At 36.6% G+C, this 21,404-nt stretch overlaps 1 protein-coding gene across 1 annotated transcript in view; it reads right to left on the reverse strand.

Moving 5' to 3' along the window:
• Window positions 1-21,147, reverse strand: part of LOC115919001 (pikachurin-like) — a 60,388-nt gene extending 39,241 nt beyond the window's left edge. Inside the window, exons 1-3 of the mRNA XM_030996644.1 lie at window positions 21,126-21,147; window positions 20,693-20,809; window positions 1,580-1,861 (exon numbers count right to left, since the gene is read on the reverse strand). Coding sequence (XP_030852504.1) covers window positions 1,580-1,861; window positions 20,693-20,809; window positions 21,126-21,147 — 421 coding nt within the window. The remainder of the gene's footprint in view (window positions 1-1,579; window positions 1,862-20,692; window positions 20,810-21,125) is intronic.
• Window positions 21,148-21,404: the final 257 nt, after the last annotated feature.

Raw genomic sequence — 21,404 nt, forward strand, 5'->3', positions numbered from 1 at the left:
CTTCCTTTTGCTCTTTCAATCTTTTCCCCCGTCTCTTTTTATAATAAAGACAGCCTGTACTATGTAACTCATGACAATTTTGTTGTATGCACGAGAGATACTCACATTGTTAAACTTTTCTCTCCTTCTCTTTTTCTTTCTCTTTCTCTCTCTCTCTCTCTCTGTATCTCTGTCCTCTTCTGCTAACCCTTTCCTTCTTTTATCTCTCTTTTCCTTATCTATTTATCTCTCTCTAAATCTATGTCTGACTCACTATTTCTCTTTCTCTTTCTCTTTCTCTAATGCAATGTATCATACTCAAACATCAATGCGACACTGATAGCACTCAACACCTCAATTGTAAGGTACCAAAGAGGCAGACCAAGTAAAATCTACAAAACAAAACTGTTAACAGAATGTTTCCTATTAAACATAAGTTCAAACAAATACATGCATATACTTTTTTCATAAAGATGGAGGTGTTCCATTGTCCTATCAAACATTGTATGAATACTGAACAACTGAATATTTAGCCATCAAACAAAGATATAACAGTAAGAGCAGGTGCTTCAAACAATTTCTCTCTTTTATACTTTTCCTTTCACTTTTCAGACTCATGCAATGCCCAGAAGGTTTCCTAACCCTTAGTTCAAGATTTATTTGCATTGTTAAACGACCATGCCGTCTTGCTTCCGAATGCATACAGGGGCTTGCTGGAATAAAAATAATATTGACTGTTTCTGGGGAAGAATAACAAAGACAATTTTTCCTTTCGATTCAAAATATTTAGACACCTAAAGGGGGTCTGGAGACAGAGTAAACCTCTTTCACATTTGGCGTCTGTGTGTATATTTCTCTACATATGACTCAAAGCTGAGCTTTTAAATGCTTGCATAGTTGGGATTTATACAAAAGTTTCTCTTACAAGTTTAACCATTTTTACCTATTTCGAGGAAAAAAGAATGATTATGATAGATTGTTGACCCGCCCCTCTGCTAGAGACCAGTCATTTGGGTGCCATATAACTTTTGTCAAATATCTGATCTGATTGGGCCAACTTCTTCATGGCAGGATTATTCTCAGCCTAAATTTCAGCCCAAACAATTAGCTTCCTGATTTGTTTCTAAATATACATTAAATTTGGTAAAATTTGGGGGAATCTTTCATTTTTTTGACTTCTGTCTTCTTCCAACTGTAACATATAAAATAGCTAAAATAATAAAAATCTAAATAATAATGAAGTCTGATATGTGTATGAGTGCATAAATATTGAAATAGTAGGCCTATAGAATGCATAAAAAAATCTTTGTTTTATACTAAAGATATGTTACATTCCATGCAATAATTTTTTTCAAAAGAACTTTTCAACGTATAAATGTTTGTTCTTCTGCTCAACCAAAGCCAGGAAAGAGTTGAATGATTTGTAAAGATTATTTTTTATCCACCTGTATATCATCAAAGGGAAATACAAAACATTAAGTCCAGTTTACTTGTTTTAAAGGGCAATGTACACGACTATAAAAACTATTCAATGAAAGAAACATTACATTGGAATGGTTTGAAAGTAACAGGTAATATATGCAAAGTATGATTGACTTACCATCCTCACACATGGCTCCCTCCCATCCCAGGGCGCAGGTACACATGGGGGTTTCCCCTCGGAGGTAGCAGGTGCCCCCATTCTCACATGGCCAATCATCACATGTCAGATCAGCCGTCTGGTCTGGAGGACCGCCACCCTCGCCACCCTCGCCACCCTCGCCACCCTCGCCACCCTCGCCGCCCTCTCCGTCACCTGACCCGCTCCCCTCACCGAAGTCCTCATCGTCCGTGATGAGGCCGTTGGTCGTAGGCACGTCGCTGTCGATGTCGATAGTTTCACCTGTGTAAAGGAGAGTATAGAAGTTTGAATTCACCGTGTTCAGGATTCTCATTCTTATCATCAAACGAAAGGAATAACAAAGATATTTATTTGGTATTAGGTCACAACTTGGCGCGAAACAAAATAGTAACTTACACAACAGGAAATATAATTTTTAATGTCGGTACAGTGCATTAGTCTATAAAGAAGCATGTTGGACTGTATGAAGGCCACGTAACTACACTTTTCTTTTAATTTTGTTTTACTTAGTGCACGTAGAATATCAAAAGAAACATCTCAAATTTGTATACATTTCAATTGAAAACCTCACAAGGTGTTAGGAATTGCATTGACGAATTATAAAGCATATGCAACAAAAACATCACAGGGGATATGTATCGAAGTAGATACAAAGTTAGAAGAGTTTTTCAACATAAAAAGCCACTACAAACGTTACATAGTAAGCAAAGTAGATCAGCAACTGGTTTTTATAGGTCACTGACAGAGAAAGGAATAGGGGCTAGCTGGGGCTACCTTCTTAGGATATCTTAACTGGCAGTTCAAGAAACAACAATGTACAATTTTCTTGCTTGTATAGTTCAATTGATCAAGATTCAAGTCCTGGAGGTTAATATGATTTTCAGAACAAAACAAGAGACCTGGGGGGGGGGGGGTGTTTTACAAAGACTTTAAGTTGGACTTAACTATGGCAGGCCATTCATGCCACTAGTTCCTCTAAGCATTCATGGCATTGGTCTCTCAAATGACGTAAAAATCGTGGTCACAAATCGACAGAATTTACATTTTTTGATAATACGTCATGGAAGGAAAAAATGTTATCTAAAGAACATAATAGAGAGACCAATAGTGAGAGCAACCAGTGGCATGAATGGCCTGTCATAGTTAAGTCCAACTTAAAGTCGATCTTGGTCTTTGTGAAACACTCCCCTGTTCTAGCAATGGGACTGAAGCTCTTTCTCAAATCCATATTTCATTGGAATTCACCTCTCTCCCTCTCAATCCTTTTCCCTCAGGCAATTATTTATTTTCACACACTGGGTGCCGTTTGGGGTAGAGAATTTCACGGCTATTCTCTGCCGATTAGAGTTCAACTTGTCAAACATGTCACGATGGTCAAAAACCACATCAGACCTAATGATTGTTGCCCTTGGTTTCTCATATTGAAATTGACATCAGAAATGCAGTTCTCGTAATAGGATCGAAAGTTGGATACGTCAGGCGTGGAGACATAGGACCAAAGGGGTGGAAAGAATGCACCAACAGAATGCAGATCATTTAAAAAAAAATTGTTTTGGTAAAGGTTTAAAGGGAACATATAATTTTATGGCGATGATACGGTCTACCATATAGCTTGGTATAAATACAATATGAAATGCAACAACAGATGCAGGACCAAAGGGTGGCAAGAATACAAAACAGATCATGCCAATCACGTTATTTTGATTCTCCTGTCGATGGAAAAAAAAAGAAGTTCTGGAGTAGGGAAATATGCTATTGCCATGTTGCTTGACATATTTAACAGTAAAAATCAAATAAATGAATACCGGTAGTACATGAACTTAAATTTAAAATAACTTTTCTGTAAAAATGATGACGTGCATGAAAAATATCACAGTGAACATGCAAAACTAAAGCACTTATTTAGCAAAGTTTTTCCAACTTTTCAAAGTACTGGTCCACGACTCAAACAATAAAAATACTGCCCAACTCTTTTATAAACACAGCACAGAAAAACAAACTAAGGAAAGCGGTATTTCTGATAATCGTTTTTCTTTGAACAAGATGCCAATCTATTCTTTGTATGCGAAGGAATTTCTTCAATCCCCCGTCATCCGACTCCAAAACTCTTCAAGGCGGCTCCCAACCCTAGGCAGATGTACACTCATAACTGACGAAATTTGATCCGTTACCGTCAAGCTTTTTACACTCTACTTAGCCTGAATACAATGTAACCACGCCGTGGCTCCCATTAACTCGCGACTTGTCAAAACACACACGACATGTGTGTACAGGACACACCTAACTCTCTAGAATATCACCTCGCGACAGATTCGCCGCTGCTGGGGTTTACAAAACTACATCTCGGCGGCGCTGCTCCCAACTTTATTTTTCTTAGCGATTATCGTCCTTATCTTCTCTTATGCTATTAATTGGGACCAGCTAGGGTTCGAGGCATGAATGCTTCGCTCCAGGCTCCTAGTATAATGGAATCGTAAATGTCATGTCGTCCAACGACGCATGTATGCACTTATGAGAGTTATACATGTCCCTCTTGCTATTAACTGATTGTCTATACCATCCATGCACAAATCATGAATGACAGATGTAATAATATAGTCTATTTAAACTTCTTTCATCTCTATGTGTACTAATCAAGGGTTGTATTTTTATTGCTATTCTGATAACAACTTAACTTTAATCAATTTTGTTTAGCTACTTGTGACCCAGCTTTCCTAATTTGAGTAGTCTATGATGATTCTACATCATTCAAATAACTTTATCGGGCATTTAAAGCAACTATTTAGTTCTACATCATTATCATTTAAAGAGTTTCTATAAATAACAGATCCGGCCATATATATGTATACCCTATGCCTTACGATCCATTCTACACCTGTGGAGGTATCGTGAAATAGTGGTTTATTCAATTCACTCTCAATTCAAGGGTTTAGGGTTCAAATCCCAGTCCATACTAACACTTTACTTTAGTAAGCAATTAATAAGCATTTGCCACTCTCCACCCAGGTGTTAAATGGGTACCCAGTAGGATGCAAAAGTTATTATTATTTGCTCAACATTGTCAGTATCTGTAAAATGGCACCAGGCTGGAATGCTCCCCAGGGAGTGGAGAATGTGATTACATTGTGTCCAGGCAAATCTGAATCCGATGACCGTGGTAATAATATATCTGTAGAGCCCTTAGAGACATCATTGATGTATTAAGCCCCACATAAACCCAGAGTATTATTATCACACATCCTTAGAACCTTCCTCCCAAATTTCAAAACATATGGTTCATTGACATCATTCTATGAACTGGCATGCTGCTGAAATTGTTTTTCTTTTGAGAAAATATGAGAAGCCCCAATTTAAATAAGAAATCAGCTGGCTTTCAGCAGGTCCCCATTTAACCAAGATGAACCACCATCTTTAGAGACGGAAACAGCATCATTTCATTTGAATGCATCTCGGCCAATACAAACAGATCAAACAATACAGCATTGTTATTGAAAATGTCAGGGTGAATTCATTTCATCCAGTGGCTTGTTTTCATTGCTTCGTGAAGAGAGAAAGAAATGTTTCCTCGAAAACAACCAAAAATCCTTCAGGCAATAGGTAATAGAGGAAATTAGACTATTGATTGATGACGTTTTTGTTATAATTGCAGGAAGAAGTATTTTACCTTCATTGCGTTACATTTTGTGAAAACCACTTTTCTTCAACTCTCATCTCTCTTAAGGTCTCTCTCTCTCCCTCTCTCTCTCTCTCTCTCTCTCTCTCTCTCTCTCTTTCTAACTCTCTGTCTGTCTCCAAGTTTATCTCCTCTCTCGTTCTCCCACTTCAATCTCAACTACTTTTACAAACCCAGACAAATATTTTTATCAGTCACAAAAAAACATGTACATGCATCTTCACTATTATCCATCATCCATTCGACTCTGTTCTGTCCCAAGCCACCCCCACTGTCTTCTATCTTTCTGTCTCGATTTCCATCTCAATCTCCATCTATATCCCTTTCTCTCCAGATCCCCTCATCTTCCTCCACTGCTCCATCTCCCAATACATTGCCAACGATTTCTATCTCTTTCCATCATTTCATATCTCCTAGTCTCCCTCCATCTCTCCCTCTATCTCTCCATATCTTTTTCCAATACCTTTTCCCCAATTCATCCACAAGTTTCTATCTCTCTCCGCCATTTTCTATCTCTCCATCTCTCCCTATGCCTTAATCTTTACATCTCTCCTCCCAACTCTTTCAGTCTCTTTATATGTCTCCCTCTCTTCTGCCACGCCTCCCCCATTTTCTACCTCTTTGCCTCTCTATCTCTCTATCCCTCTTTCCATCCCTCCATCATCTTGAGAGGAGCCTCTTCTCTTTTGAGTGATGAAGTGGTATCCTAATCCCTCTAGGGATCATCAGCTGCCTCATTCTAACCAAGTTACCCCCCAATTACCAAGCAATCTGCCACATGTTAGCCCCTAGCTCCCAGCTCCATCTTTCCTCTTCACCTCATGCTATCGATTCCAGAAAATTAATGTAGTGCCCCGAGGGGGCCAGACCAAGTGCAATTTTTAGATTCTACCACCTTTCTACAAGCACGCACTTGTAACCTTAACAGCCTGTCTGTGTCGACTGAAAAGGAAACAAAAAGTGTGATTTTGAGAAAGTGCTTTCCATTCACCAATGTATGACCGATTGTGATTTTACTGAAAGGTTTCCCCCCCCCCCCCCCTCTCTCTGCAAATGATGTTTTCAATAGCAATAAATGATTTTAAAAAAGTAAATTTATTACCATATTTTCACTTCTCCTGTATTTAGGTATTTTTTGTTGTTGTACTTGTTTGATAATTATCAGCCTTCATCCCCTTCTCTTGAACTCTACTTCCGTTAAACAATTCATTAAAGAAATTTAAAATTTATTAGAAAATGTTACACAATAGGCGGTGTCACACAGAAAAATCCCTCGAAAAATTCTTTCAAGGGAGAATTTTCTTGCTTTGTTAAAGGATTTTTAATGGGATAATTGATGACAGACAGCAATTAAGAGGATAACTAAAATAGAACTAAAATCCTGATTTTTGGCCTCTGTGTGACACCGCCTAATGAGAACCGACAGACATAATGTAATGTCATAGCAGTGTGTTTCATAGTGGCTTTGTCCACATTCAGATTAGTTTGACAACTTTCTCAAAGACTACACTTTAGACACAACTAATACTATTATGAGTTCATCGTACCTTGACAGGTTTAATTCAATATTGCAGCTGGGGGATGTTACATAAAGATAAGTTCTTTAAGTTGGACTTAACAGTTATGGAAAGCTGTTAGTGTCTTCGATAATATTTTGTAAAAGTTATTTTGAAAGGCATGACATGTTGATTCAAATCATTCATATTTTCTATTATCAAGGAGATTTTATGTTCTTGATGTGGAATTTATGAAAAGTCTAAAATACTTGATTTTCGCTTTTGAATATATTTCATTTTAAGGCTACAAATGGCTCTCCATAATTTTTAAGTTCAACTTTGAGATAAGTTCAAGTTAGGATCTTTGTGAAACACCCCCTGGTGTTTTTAATACTGTCTCAGTAAGATACATCTTATGTCTGAAGTAGGCCTACATGTATATCCGATGAAGATGTTAAACTATTGACAGCAAATACCACAAAAATCATCACCTAAAGCTTTTCTCTTTCAATGTTACTTAAGTATGAATTGAAAAAATAAGAGAATACAGGTCCACCAGTGATCTCACATTTACTCCAGGAGCAACTGCTTCTAGATAACTTTCATCAAAATAAATTATCATAGTTAGGGTCGCAGTTGGGGTTTATGTTAGCTTTAACTTAGGGTTAGGTATGGTGTTGAATTCAGGGTTCAAGTTTAGATTCAATTCGGGAAAGAAATTGACCAAAGGAGCATCTGTCGCTGGAGAATGTCTCATACAACCCAGTTCACCACATATTCGCCACATTATACTTCAGTCCACTATATTGTAAACGTCTGCAAGAAAACATTGGCATTAAGACATGCTTTTCAATTCTTGTCATGAAGCCTCCATCATTCCGCCAGTCTGGACAATACAAACACTTCACTCCGCCATGAGGGGTAAATGGAAAACCTGCTTGTCTTGCTATGGGAGCATGCTGGGTAGCCCTATGTTCTGTATGTCAGACGGTTTGGCAAGTCGTGTCAAACATAACTGTGACATCTTTGTAGTACTCTTTAAATGTTTTAAATTAGTTTAAATAGGAGTCATGTCTTTTAGGAGCCACATGTAGTCACAAGAGTGGAATCCACCCTAAAAAGGGTAATTCAAAGCCACTCAAATGGAGGGGATTCCACTCTTAACCTAAACCTCATATTACTCTATGACCCCTAAAATGATTTCAAATCCTCTGTGATTATGGGGGATTCACTTTAGACCTTGCCAAAAACAAAGACTTCTGAGCATGTATCACTTTTAATGGAACCAATGTTAACATTTGGAGTCATGAGTTTCAAAGCCTTGTTCGCTAATGTTTCAGTACATTTCAGGTAAATGTTAATATAGATGTAGTAGAGTAAGTAGTAGAAATCGTTAAAAACACTTGGTAATAGTAGCAGTAGTTATTATTGTCATCGTTGCAATAAGATGAACTTATGCATTTATCAAAAAAAGGCAATTTTGGCAAAAGATCATCAATAATATCCTTTTATTCCAAACCACTCCTGACTCTGATGAGAGCTGGAAGGGTATATTAACTGATTTTACAGATTTGATTTAGATTTAATTTAACTCAGATAGTTGACACTCTTCTGTCTCTCAACAGTCATCTACCAGTAAGTATTTTTACAATCTAAGGTAGATATAAAACTAGTGCTCATCCCAATGTAGCAGCTCTTCGTTTGAAACTGACAGAATTTACTGAAGCTTACAGTAAGCAAGTTATTAACATTCTACTTGAGACTGACCATGTTTCTGATGATACCCTGTTGAAATCCCATACAGTTAGGAAGGAATTAACAACCTGTTGTATAACCATCCATGGTATATCTGACTGAATTTGTAATTCACTAAATTGAAATCTCGTACAGTTAGCAAGGTGTTAACAACTGCTCTGATGGATCAAGTTTCGTCACTTTCCTGTCACTCATTAACAATTTATCCACCTTATCTATAAAAAGTTGTGACTGCGTAATCCAAAGTCAATCTATTGGATTGCACCTTGGTTTTTTGTGATGACAGGTTGCTATAGCGATGGGAGAGGTACAGCTGAGCTGGAGAAGAGAGATTTGACACAGTGGCACTATTTATTAGCGTTGAATTATCATTCTTCTCCTTCTCATACATCCTGGTACGTATAGCACCAGTATTCTATTCTTTTGTGGCTCCCAATTTTATTGGATAAATTGTTTCAATTCAATTCAAGGTTTATTAAAATATATCTTCCCAGCTGTTAAAGGCTGAATTGTGGTTTAGTTCACAGATTGCGATTGTCATTATTTCAGGAATGCAAGCATTGCTATTGTATCAATTGATATAACTTTGAAATACATTGAAATGCACTGTTATATTATTATCAGTCTGATAAAACTCATGTACATCTTCATTACCTAGGATGATAGTTGGAGAGGGGGGGGGGGGGTGGTTCAAAATACCTATAAACCCAACACAAAGCATACATGTATGTACATACTCCTTGTGCCCAGAACAAACAGTGAAGCTGGTGATAATGCTTTTCAGGCCTCTGCACCACAACTGTGGAATGACCTGCCATGATCTGTCTGCATGTCTCCTTCATTTAAAGGCTCTCACAACTCTCTAATTCAAGGTGTATCGTTAACTATTGGAACTTGTTTTTTAATTTATTTTTCAAACTCTGTGAGCATTGTTAGGCTGTTTATGTAAGAGCACTATACAAACGACTTATATATTATTATTATTATTATCATTCCATTTAATCATCTTTTGATATGCTCTTGGTGGCCTATTGTAAGCTATGGCAGATAGAAGTGTATCAGTGTCCTTCAGTGCCACCACATGTAGCCAAGCTGCCTTAATGAATAATACATTTAATCATCTTTCATTATGCTCTTGGTGAGGTATATGGAAGATATAAGTTTCACAGTGTCCTCAGGAACAAGCAAGTCTATACAAGCCTTATATCAGATTGATACAGTTACCTAATCCCATGGTTACCTAATCCCATGGTTACTTCCATCCTAAAAACAAACAACTCGTCTGACACATGAAAGATCTCACTGACGAGTTGTGATTACACGTTGTCATGGCGATTGCACCTTTTGGTTAGTGATAGAGCCGAGATGATCAGTGAAACAATCTGAAGGCAGTTATTCCATCGCGATCCACCTTTATCCATGGGTTAATTCACATTCATGGGTGGCATGTGCCTTCAAGGTTGATCTCCATGAATCTTGATGAGACGTATCACTTTTCAATGAATATAAATGATTGTAGATGGTTAGGAAGCCTGTTTGGTATGTCTTGCTCTCCACCTATCTGTCATCTCCCCTTTCCCCATGAGGAATTCTCTGACATGGACGCCTAGGGGCCTACACCTCGAGGATAAAAATGTATACAAATGTGATCACGGTGATTCGTCTTATGAGATAGCTACAGCTTAATATGAAGGGAATATTGATAACCTGAAACAGAAAAAATCTCAGAGTGAAATAACAGGTCTTAAAGCCAGCACGGTTTGATTTTATGATCCCTAGCAGACTTGAGAAATTCTATATTATGTTCAGATCATCAACAGTTAACTGCATAAGTTGAATAAATTATCAGTGAATGAAGTAAAGGGAAACCTTTGTTTTGTTTTTTAAAGATGGAGCCAGAGAGTTGTTAACTCTGTGTACCATAAAAGGATTGGAGTAAATGCCCTTCTGGTTCCAAACAGATAAAATAATTTATTTTCGTTATTTGTTTGCTAATGTATGGCTCAATCTCTTTACCAAAATATCAAACTAACCAAGAGTGTTTCTGTGAACCTGCAATTCCAGGATATATATATATATATATATATATATATATATATATATATATATATATTTGTTTAGATAACAATACAATATAACTAGGTTTTCCTCAGATATACTTTTCATTGTCATCCTTGTACAAGGAAATGATAATGTGTCATTCATAGCAACTTCCAATGCAATAAGCTGTTCAAAATATTGATCTATTGTGTCCTTAGTCGGTGGGATTACTTCAGTTCATTACAATACCGCTCCAGCGCTGGTATTAATTATCAAGAAAATTAATCAGCAGCCTTGGTATATTGAGTGTTTACTCCTCACCCACATTGCTGTGTTTGCACTTGCTTTATTATCGCGAAATAATCTTTGTGAACATTAGCTTCTAAATAATTAAATTTTGTAGAATTTCTTTCAGTTGTGGTTGAATGTAGTGCATATTGATATAACATTCCAAATGAGGATACTTCAAAATACCAAATTAATGGAAGAAGAATACTCATTACAATCTTTTGAAGATGTCTATGCTTTGTGTTGAAATAATCTCTTCAGGCATATAACACTTTGCAAATGTATCTCTGTAATCTTTGAAGTCCTACCGTTTCCACAAGTCTATAGAGGGCAGGTGAGAACACACCTTGGCTAGTAACATCCTAATGCCAGGTACATGGCTCTAGATTCGTATTGATCTAATATCTATTTAATTAGTTTTGTGAGCGAGCTGACAAATGCAAAAACAAGAGCGTCATAACGTCTCCTGACACACGGTGGAGTTAGTGATGCATGATATGGCGAGGACTGTTTTTACTATTTTTGTTGGAGGTTTTCAAACTTTTTAATCCTTCTTTCTATCCTAACAAGTTTTTAAATAAATGAAATTGCACCAAAATAAAGTTATTTTGCAATCTCATAAGCTCTAGAATATTGCTTGGTGTTTTAGAAAATAATGAAGTTATTCTAATCTTAAAATAGACTGATCAATTCTTTTTCTTTGTGTAAACTGTTTTTTATATCATTCCTTCTTTCTCTCTCTCTCTCTCTCTCTCTCTCTCTCTCTCTCTCTCTCTCTCTCTCTCTCTCTCTCCCTCCCTCTCTATCCCTCTCTCCCTTTTCATTCTTATCTCAGCTGCATCATGTCACATCATGTTATTGTTCGTCTAATGACATTTCATGTCATCCAATTTCCAGGATGCCTCTTCTGCCCCGCTTGCCCAATTAGTCCTCTGTCAGTGCACACTGTAATTATACCTGCCGAGCTAGACCTTTCCATCCACTCCATATTGATGCATCTCTGGGTGTTGAACCCCCTCTGATTTAAGAGATTAACTTCCAACTAATACTTTTAAGGAAGAAAAAGCAATCTATTAGCCAGCTTAGCAGGTAAAGACGCTTACAAAAACATATCACTTACCTGAGATGTTTATCTCACCGGTCTTACACTTACGTCATGGAAAGTAGGGAAAAAATGCTATAAATGTTGCAAATTGATTTTACTTTAGACAAGATGTTCATCTTACTCAGCAGTTTCAAGAAATGATATAGATCTCAATTGCGTAGAATGGCTCTGCATAATCCAAGAAATATAACAAGTCAAGTGAATTCAGAATACTGTTGATTATGCAACCTCGTGTTCAGGAGCGGTTTTAGAAGACTAACTTGGGTCAAGGTTTTTTGGGTTTTTTTAGGGGGGGGGGGGGCTCGGGGGTTCTTTCATTTATTTTCTACATCTACCTCACAAAAATTGGAGATGAGGCTTGAAAAAAGTATGAGCCATCCCCCCCCCCCCCCCAAGAATTCCTTTGAACTGCTACTGCTTCTGTTAAATCCATCCCTGATACAAAGCAAGTATATAAACTTACAATCTACTTTCCTAAACACAATGCATTGGAAAGAATAACAATTCTGAGTATTACTAACATCAGCAACATCAATATCATCTAGACAAAAAAAAATGCATCATCTTTTCCTCCACTACCATTGCTAACAATCTTGGAAATTTCCTGCAAATCTGCTTAGGACAAGATTAATCCTTTGGTGACTCGAATATGAATCTATGTCTCACCAGAGTGATGCGACAGACGCACAGAGGCATAACAATATCAAAATCAAATTAATCATATCACAAAAGCCGTCCCCCATCTTAATAACCTTGGGGGCGCGGAAATTAGTCTGCTAATGGTTGGAAGGGGCAACATCAGAAACGTCGCTAGGAAGATTTGTTTGTTAGGATGTTGGGTAATCAAGGCTCCATAGTTACACTGGTATAATGGAGGTTTATTGGATTAGGTGTAATTCTGATTATATCACCCTGAATCTGGCAAGCAAAAAAGCTTGGATGTTTTTCATCTGCACGTGAGATTCTGAAGCTACAAGGGTAAAGAATCGCTTGGTGTATAGTTTTCTTTAGGATTTTCTTTGACTTGAACTGTCCAATATTCTTGTTCAATCTCTAATATCTCAAAGATGCGTTATTGAACAATCAAGCTTCATACAAATATTTAGATTATCATATTTGTGAGCTGAAGAGAAATGCAAGCAAATATGCCTCACCCTATTTGAGTCATGGCATATATATTGCGAGGGAAAAATCTTATCTCTAACTCGAAGATAAAAAAAATCAATATTCTCCATTAGAAAACATCTATGAGGTATAGGTTGAAGAAACAAAATCTATATATGCATTTGAAATTTGAAGTTCTAACACTAGAATTTACACATGTATTTTCTGCTGGGAGCCAGAAGTGTGTTAACCCATTATATTGTCTTTTACTACAGAGTTAATGCTTTTCTGGTTCTTAACAGAAGACATGTTAAAACTCCTGTATTGAGCTTCTCTTATCAAGGTTGCAGAAATGTATTTCACATCCTTCTGTAGAATCACATCACAAACACAAGAACCGTCTATCTCAATCAATAAAGTCATGTTCAAAATACAGCTCTTGGGTTTCACAAATGGGCAGTTAATGTATGATGATGGTGCTCTAAATGATAGTCAAACATCTCCAAATTGAATCAAATGCATTCAAAACATCTCCCAGCTCTCCTGTTTCAAGTATTTTCTAGTATTTCCACCTCAATGCGTTCCATTCGATCAATAATCGTAAGAGGAATCTCACTCCCCATACTATCGACGACGAGATGAGATGTGTTCTATATCCTCCTACGTCTCATCATTCTAAACACATCCAAGGACATTCACGTGTCATCATATTTAGCTCTCCATTGAGCAGCATATTACATCCTTCATGCCGACTGAAGTGATTGGAAGAATATAAGATGAGGGAAGATGAGAAGGCTTGGTTGGGATGATTTAAATATCAAGAGGCAGTATAGTCTGAGGGGAAACCATCAGGGAAACTTTTTAAATATTGATTGCTGAAGATAAGTTTGCAAATCCGAGACACTAAAAGGTTTCACTGCTAAAAAAAACTTTCAGAATAAGACTTTAGATTTCCATCAGAAATTTCTCATGAATTATCAGATGAAAAAGATTGATTCTATTACTTATATGTTGGATCATGAAACAGTTTGGATTTTGGATTTGGTCTTTTTTTGGTTTGCATGTATATTTACAGACCCTTTCAAGAATCATATAACTTGGGATATATGTTTTGAATGAAATATTTAGAGCCAACATTTTAAAATATTTAAATCATCTAAATCGTCTGATTTCAACCTACCGGTAATAATAACAATAATAGAAAAAACAAGAATGAGTAATTCAACCACATAACTGTATACCCGTTCTCTCAAATAGAAAGGAAATAAATAGGGATTCAACTTAACAGCCTGTCGTAAAGCTATGTAACAGCCTTTGACTTTGGGGTTACTATTTCAGATTTCCAATCAATAAGCTGCAATTCACATCACTTCTTCATTGCTACCATGGGGATCTAACGAACAAAAAAGGACATCAACATCCATGGAATATCTGTTGAGAGCCAGAAGGGCATTAATACATACTTTACTACAGTCTACACATGGTTAATCCATCTGGCTTTCAGCAAACAACATGATGTACATTCAACATCACTGCAGACCTCATTCTTTCAGTGTTCATCTCTTCAGCCATGAATAATACCGGATACCAATTCTCAGAACATACATGCAGGCAGATGACACATCCACCAAGCATGTTGGCAATGGGTTGTATCATCAAAGAGGAGTCGGAGCAAAGGAGAGGGAGGTGGGGGAGTGTATTATAGAGGGAGGGGAATGGGATTTCATTTTAAAGGTAATATCTGTTTTCATTCTCCTCATCCTTAACACCATCACCATCAGCGTTATCATCACCATCATCACCATCATCATCACCATCATCATCCCCATCACCCCATCATCATCTCCATCACCCCCACCATCATCATAGACCTCAACATTATTAACATCATAGTTTTCATCATCATCATCATTGTTGTTGGTGTCAAAGTCACTGTCATTGTGAGTCTGAATTGTAAAAGTAATTGCATGAAGTCTCATCATCTTGCTCGAACTCTCAATTTGAATTCTCCACCTTCTTCTCTTCCAATTCTTTATCATCAACCCATCCCTCTTCAGATGACTTCTCATTCTTCATATGGTTTGTTCGTCCCTTCAATGCTAATTCATACTCTACTTCAATTCTTTTGCATTTCTTTCCATACTTTTCATAAATACAAAGAAAGTTTGTGACTCACTCCATTCGTTATGTGTGACACCCACACAAGAAGTACTATGTACCATTCACAAAAGAGCTTTCTTCAAACATATTTTGGCATTTTGTTCATTTCTTTTGTACCTCCATCCTCCTACTCCCCCCCCCCCCCCCAAAAAAAAAAATAAGTCTCTCTCCCTCTGTCTCTCTCTCTCTCTTTCTTTCTCCTCCTTCTCTTCAACCTTTCATTTCTTTACCTCTCTACAATGATCATAATCTTGCTAGCATTACTCTCGATAACAATTGAAACGGAGAATTGACTGTCAAATATTCCATTACTCCTCCACCCACGCAACTAGTCATAACCTGTCATGTTTGAGTACCTCATGAAAATAACAAGGCTTCCTCTCTCTCTCTCTTTCATTCTGACGAAACAGGTACCTATACAGAAATAGCTAGAGAGTTAGAAAGAGAGGGAGAGAGAGAGATAGAGAAAGAGAGAGAGAGATTGTGACAGAAAAAATATATCTAAGAATGCTGGGGAGAAAGATGAAGAGTATGACAAGGAGAAAGAATAAAAAAGAGAGAAGCAAGAGAGGTTGAAAGGGGGAGACCACAGACACGAATCGCCTCCAGTTACAAACTTGTGCGTGGTGGATTGTTGGCAGTGCTCCGAAGCCCTACTCGATCCTTTCCTCTCTTCATTTTTTTCTCTCCTTTCGGTCTCACTTTTGGAGATATTAACCCCGGCCCATCGCCACTGGTGTAATTACTCAATAAGAAATCAATGCGCCTGGAGAGCTTCACGCAAGAAGGGAAGAGAATACTTTCTCGGTCCATTGAAGCAACATTGCCTTACATAGTAATGGCTCTTATGTAAAATAACAAATCAAGATGCAACCGGAAGCCAGTTGAATTGATTGTCGATGGTTGCATCTATACCTTTGAAATTGACACAGAAAATGTACCTCCTGTGATACTCCTTGAAAAGTATCAATTTTTCCTCATCACTACATGCCATACCTTTTAACCAACTTCCATGTCTCTTCACTTCTGAAAGTACATGCATGTTACAAGTGTGAACTATATTTTAAAGAATGTTTGTGTTAAGGTTTAGAGTGGGGGAAAACAAACCATCTAATTCAAGTAGACATTGAAACTTTGATAATTAAGCATTTCTTCCATCAACAGAAAACTATTGATAATCGATATTGTACACACAAAACCTCAGTCCTGAAATACATAAATCATTGTCAGTTCCAGATAAACTTCATACAGTTTAAAGCTTTTCTGGAATATATATGACATTCGAAAAGGTAGTTTAGAGGGAGTATCTTCAGTGAAATTTAAAGATACTTAAAGATTAAAGATATTTAAAGTTTAGGTAACTCAATACTACATTCAACTGTACAAGAAAGGACTTTATAGTTTTCATGTGAATAAATGGAGATAATATTGCACTTCTTCTTGACTACAGACCATGAATAGAATTGCCTTGTTTCAATATTTGAATAGCAACTAGATCTAGCTTTTTGGAGTCATTATTTAATTCTACATCTGAATAATTCCTTTAATCAAACATCTACACCTAATCTATTTCATGACCATTATGGCCATTTACTAAAGGCCCTTTACAAATACATCTGGGCCCCGTCTAATAAAGAGTTGATATCGATCGCAACTTATTGATATCAATCGCAACAATGTTCATAAGAGATAGGAAACTGCAAACTTGCGATTGATTGGAGGACTTGCGATTGATTTGGATCAATCGTAACTCTTTATAAGGCAGGGCCGAGGATTTATCCAAAGCTATTCTAAGCTTCCCCAAAGCATGAAGCAAAAGCTTGAACCAATTCATCCAGCATACGCATCCAATCTTAGCAGTTGTCATATCGGAATCGTTAAAACCACCCCTGACCAGCCTGGAGCAAAACGTGAAGATAAATCTGGTATTATACTGCGATGCTGGCATCAGGGATGTCGATTGCTGATTTGTATTAAGAGGAGTGACGAAGATGAACCAGTAGTAATTAAGGAATTATGAGAGTACAGAGGGGTTCCGAGGGCATATTAACACCGATATAGCTAGCAGTCGTGTAGAAATGTGCAATCTCCATACATGATTAGAAAACCGTCCTGTTTTTAATTGTTTATCGGTGGATGAGAATCATCCCGGCAGGATCAACTGTCATTCCCAAAGCACAAATAAAACTTTTAACTTTTGATTGCTTCTAGCAGAAGTCCCTCAGCTGTATTTGACAACAAATTCAAAATCTCAATCATGTTTTCATCTATCAGTCTACCAATATCATATCATATTCTTCTTTATGAATCATATTATGAATCATTTTTAAATTATATCTATTATTTGTTGTATGAATACATATTTTAGGGATTATGTCATGATGATATCAATATTTCAATGAATGGCATATCTTGTAGGAATCACCTTGGGGCATCATTAAAGTATAATACCTTGGAATATCTTAGATCATTGTCTGCCTTTGTAAATGATTCTAAAGATAAAATATGACTGCATATTTTCATATGTTCATGTTTAAGCTAATCAAGTTTATCAGTTTCAAAAATATAATTATAAGTAGAACATGTGATTATCCTCAATAGATTTGCACAGAATTTCGACTTGTAACTGTAGCCAACCCCACACCCCCCCCCCCCCCCCTCCTCACTAAACAAAAAAGGAACTTTGTGAGATTGCCTGTGAGAATTTTTTGTAATAAAGCTTTTATGGCTTAGGAAAATGCATTAGTTGACTATTATATTTCTCCTTTTCAATTCAAATCAAGGTTGCCGTCTTCAGAGATAAATCCATTAACTGTAAATCCATATAAATCAATATACAATGTATTTGCGCCGCTTTCATTGACATCATATATATTACAACTTCTGGATTTAGATTTCTGAAGCCCCAAAATACACTATTATGTTCAAGTAATGAATGAAATATGAAATATTTAAGGTACTATTTCACATTTGAAAATAAATATTGCAAAATAAGTCCAAAGGCAAAGGATGATGGGAAGCAAGATTGTATGAAATAATGTATCAACGAAATATGAATTGAAATGATACTCCTCTAGTTATGATGGCATGTATGCATATGACTTGGGGTTACATGTACATGTACTCATATCACGGTACAAATACAATTCTTATTGAGAGTTAACATTAATTTTCCCCTCATATAACATTGATCACTTTCCTGTCAAATTTCAGGTTTATTTCTTTTCACAGTCTAACTATATGGCAAATCAATGAAATATTAATCTACTTTTATGGTCAGTGTAAAAATTTTAATAGGACTTTCATAACTCAGAGAACTATTGTTGACAAAACTTCTTTCCTTTGTGGGTTGGTCAAGGGTTAGAAACCAGAAGAAGAAAACTTAAAAGATAAAGGATATAAATGGGTCAACGATGAAAAAGGGAATATATTTTGCGGTCTGATAGCAAACACAAGGTCAGTAGCACTGGGTTGAATACCATGGGGGTCATTTTCTTACAATCAGTGGTCAATTTCTTGACCAAAAGGTGGATTTATTAGGCCATCAACCCCTTTCTATAATCCCAGAGTCTCATACTTGATCAGTTCACTATTCACTGCTACTTTATATACCGGGTAATAATAATCTACAACCCAAATTGAACAAATGTTTATAATGATATTATTATGCGTGATAAAATGGTGTAACTTTCATAGAATGAAGCAACTCATGAGAGGAAAGCGTGCAGGAAGAAAAAGACAACACAAAAGATCAAATTAATGATCCAAACGAGGGATCAACTCGAATCAAAACAAGTCACAAAAAAGTAGTTGTCCCCCTGGCCATAATAAGAAGTAATATTATCCTGTGTATTCAAAATCTATACATATATATTACTCTTTATAAAGGTAAGCAGAAAGTAGACCACTAAATAAGAATTTGACATTTTGAAAATCATTTTCTGTTTTCTTTCAATAATGATCTCTAGCTTTATGTTCAATATTTTGAACAATGATATTTGTTGTTATGTCAGCTAGTGATTCACAAATCTTCTCTTGGTCTACACCCTTTTCATGTCATTTTTCTTGAAATTGTATCAGACCTCTTCCAGATATTTGATAGGTAATTATAGGTGACTGCTTCATACAAAATAAAACCCTTTCTTACTCCTGTCCACCACAATATAGTTATCATATATGTGAGATCAGATCTCACAATTATCTTCAAATATTTGTGGTCTAGACACTTTGGTGGACCTTTACACAAAATTCAATAGGTCAAATCTACCCCTCTGTATGCCATGGTATCTATCCCTTTCACAGGAGATAAAGATCAAAATCACGCGATGGTATGGGAGATACCAAATAGACTGAAATGGATATCAATTTGTTTTCAAGATGGAAGACATTCATCTCCATACAAATGAAAAATATTGATTCTCACACAAAAATAGAAGCAAGCGGATGATATATCTATGAGTGCATCACGCAAGTCCTCAGCAATAATACTACGGCAACTCATATTTCTGGCTATTACTGATATAGGTTAAGGTTTGTTCAGATATGGCACGGTAGACCGCCGTTAAAAAGCTGCCGCTGTTGTTTTACATATAAAATGAATGGCAATCACATGCAACAAAGGACTTGTGCATATTCACTGAGTTCTGTGTTAAAAGATTTTAAAATGAGAAGTATATTACACTTCACATCATCATTTAAAAAAAACGCAGCGATTTTGCCGCAACATATCTGAACAGGCCTTTAGAATTTGTTCTGACATCTCTGACTTACCCTCTATACCTGCTCATGGCATTGATTGAATGAAAAGTGAGAAAGGGGCAAAATATTAGGGTCATTTCAAGGGGGTAAGGAGGGGGGGGGGGGCTAAATATGCTACAATCACTGGATTAATCTGATAATGATCAGCAATAAAAAATTGATTGGTATCAATATAACACTCTAAAGATAATGGAAAGAACCATTGTGATATAATATGATATGCCAGACAATGATCATCATTATCTAGTCATGACCTCACAAAGAACTTTACTATATGCTACTTATTGGTGAAAAAGATTTGGCAATCCATTTATTCCAAAACATAACCTGTCTGGACAAATACTTTAAAGATATTCAATGAAGCAACTGTATTTGTGTTCCTACTTAGACCCAGACAAAGCAAACCATTTCCTGACCGTACGTGACCAGGAAAGCAATCCGCTATACAATCCTTCAATTGGCAACATGATAAAAAAGTTCAACCTTTCCATACAAATTGGGATTTTCTTATAAAGGACTTCATGATATAGTTTCTGTTTATATAAACTCATTGTCTACATATTGTTCAGATTAATGACCTTTCAATTAAAATGTAGTCATGGAAAGAAAAGAAACAGTGTTGCCAATTTGAGTTGATCAATTAACCACTTTTTAACTTTCCGTCCTGAATGTGTTAATGTACGTAGCACCTGTATTTGTGTGATTGTACTTACCTAGACAAAGGAAACCATTTCTTGAGAGAACATGTCCAGGAAAGCAAGCACATCTTAACCTCTTAGCAGCCGTCTCTACACATATCTGTGAGCACGGATGTGTCTGGTCACATTTACCTGCAAGAGATAAGAGAATATATATATATGTTTAAATTCATCTTTGATTAAGTACTAAGTTAACTTTTTAAGAAGAGGGCCAGTACTGATATTGACAATACATAGCTCTTACGGCCTTCTTGTGGCAAGATCAGAAAAATATACCATACAACTTTTACAAGTGATCAACAAGAGTAAAAGAAAAAAAAGTTCAACATTCAAATAAAAAAGAATGATCCCTTCCACCTTGAAATTTTGCCATGAAAACTTCAACTCAAGATGGACTCTCAGACTGGGAAAGTGAGTCATCAGAAGCACGACACCCCTCCCCTCTAACCATCTTGACCTATGACCTCCATTACAACCTGTCACACAGACTTGACCTCAGTTAAATGCCTTAATTTCGTTTGGTGGCTGGCATTGGGCTACAATTAAGGCTGAATACTTTTCCAGTTTCGGTTCCGTATTCAGAAGTCACCTTCTTCCTCGCTGCTTCTTATTTTTCTACTTTGAAATATTCTCTACCATTTTTGTTTGCTTGCTTCCTCTCTATCCTCTTCTCTTTCTTTGACCATTTCATATTTTCCACCGTCTCCAACTTTCTCTATTTTTCTCT

The sequence above is a fragment of the Strongylocentrotus purpuratus genome, unplaced genomic scaffold, assembly GCF_000002235.5.
Source record: "Strongylocentrotus purpuratus isolate Spur 01 unplaced genomic scaffold, Spur_5.0 spur5_scaffold_3, whole genome shotgun sequence".
Lineage (NCBI taxonomy): Eukaryota > Metazoa > Echinodermata > Echinoidea > Camarodonta > Strongylocentrotidae > Strongylocentrotus > Strongylocentrotus purpuratus.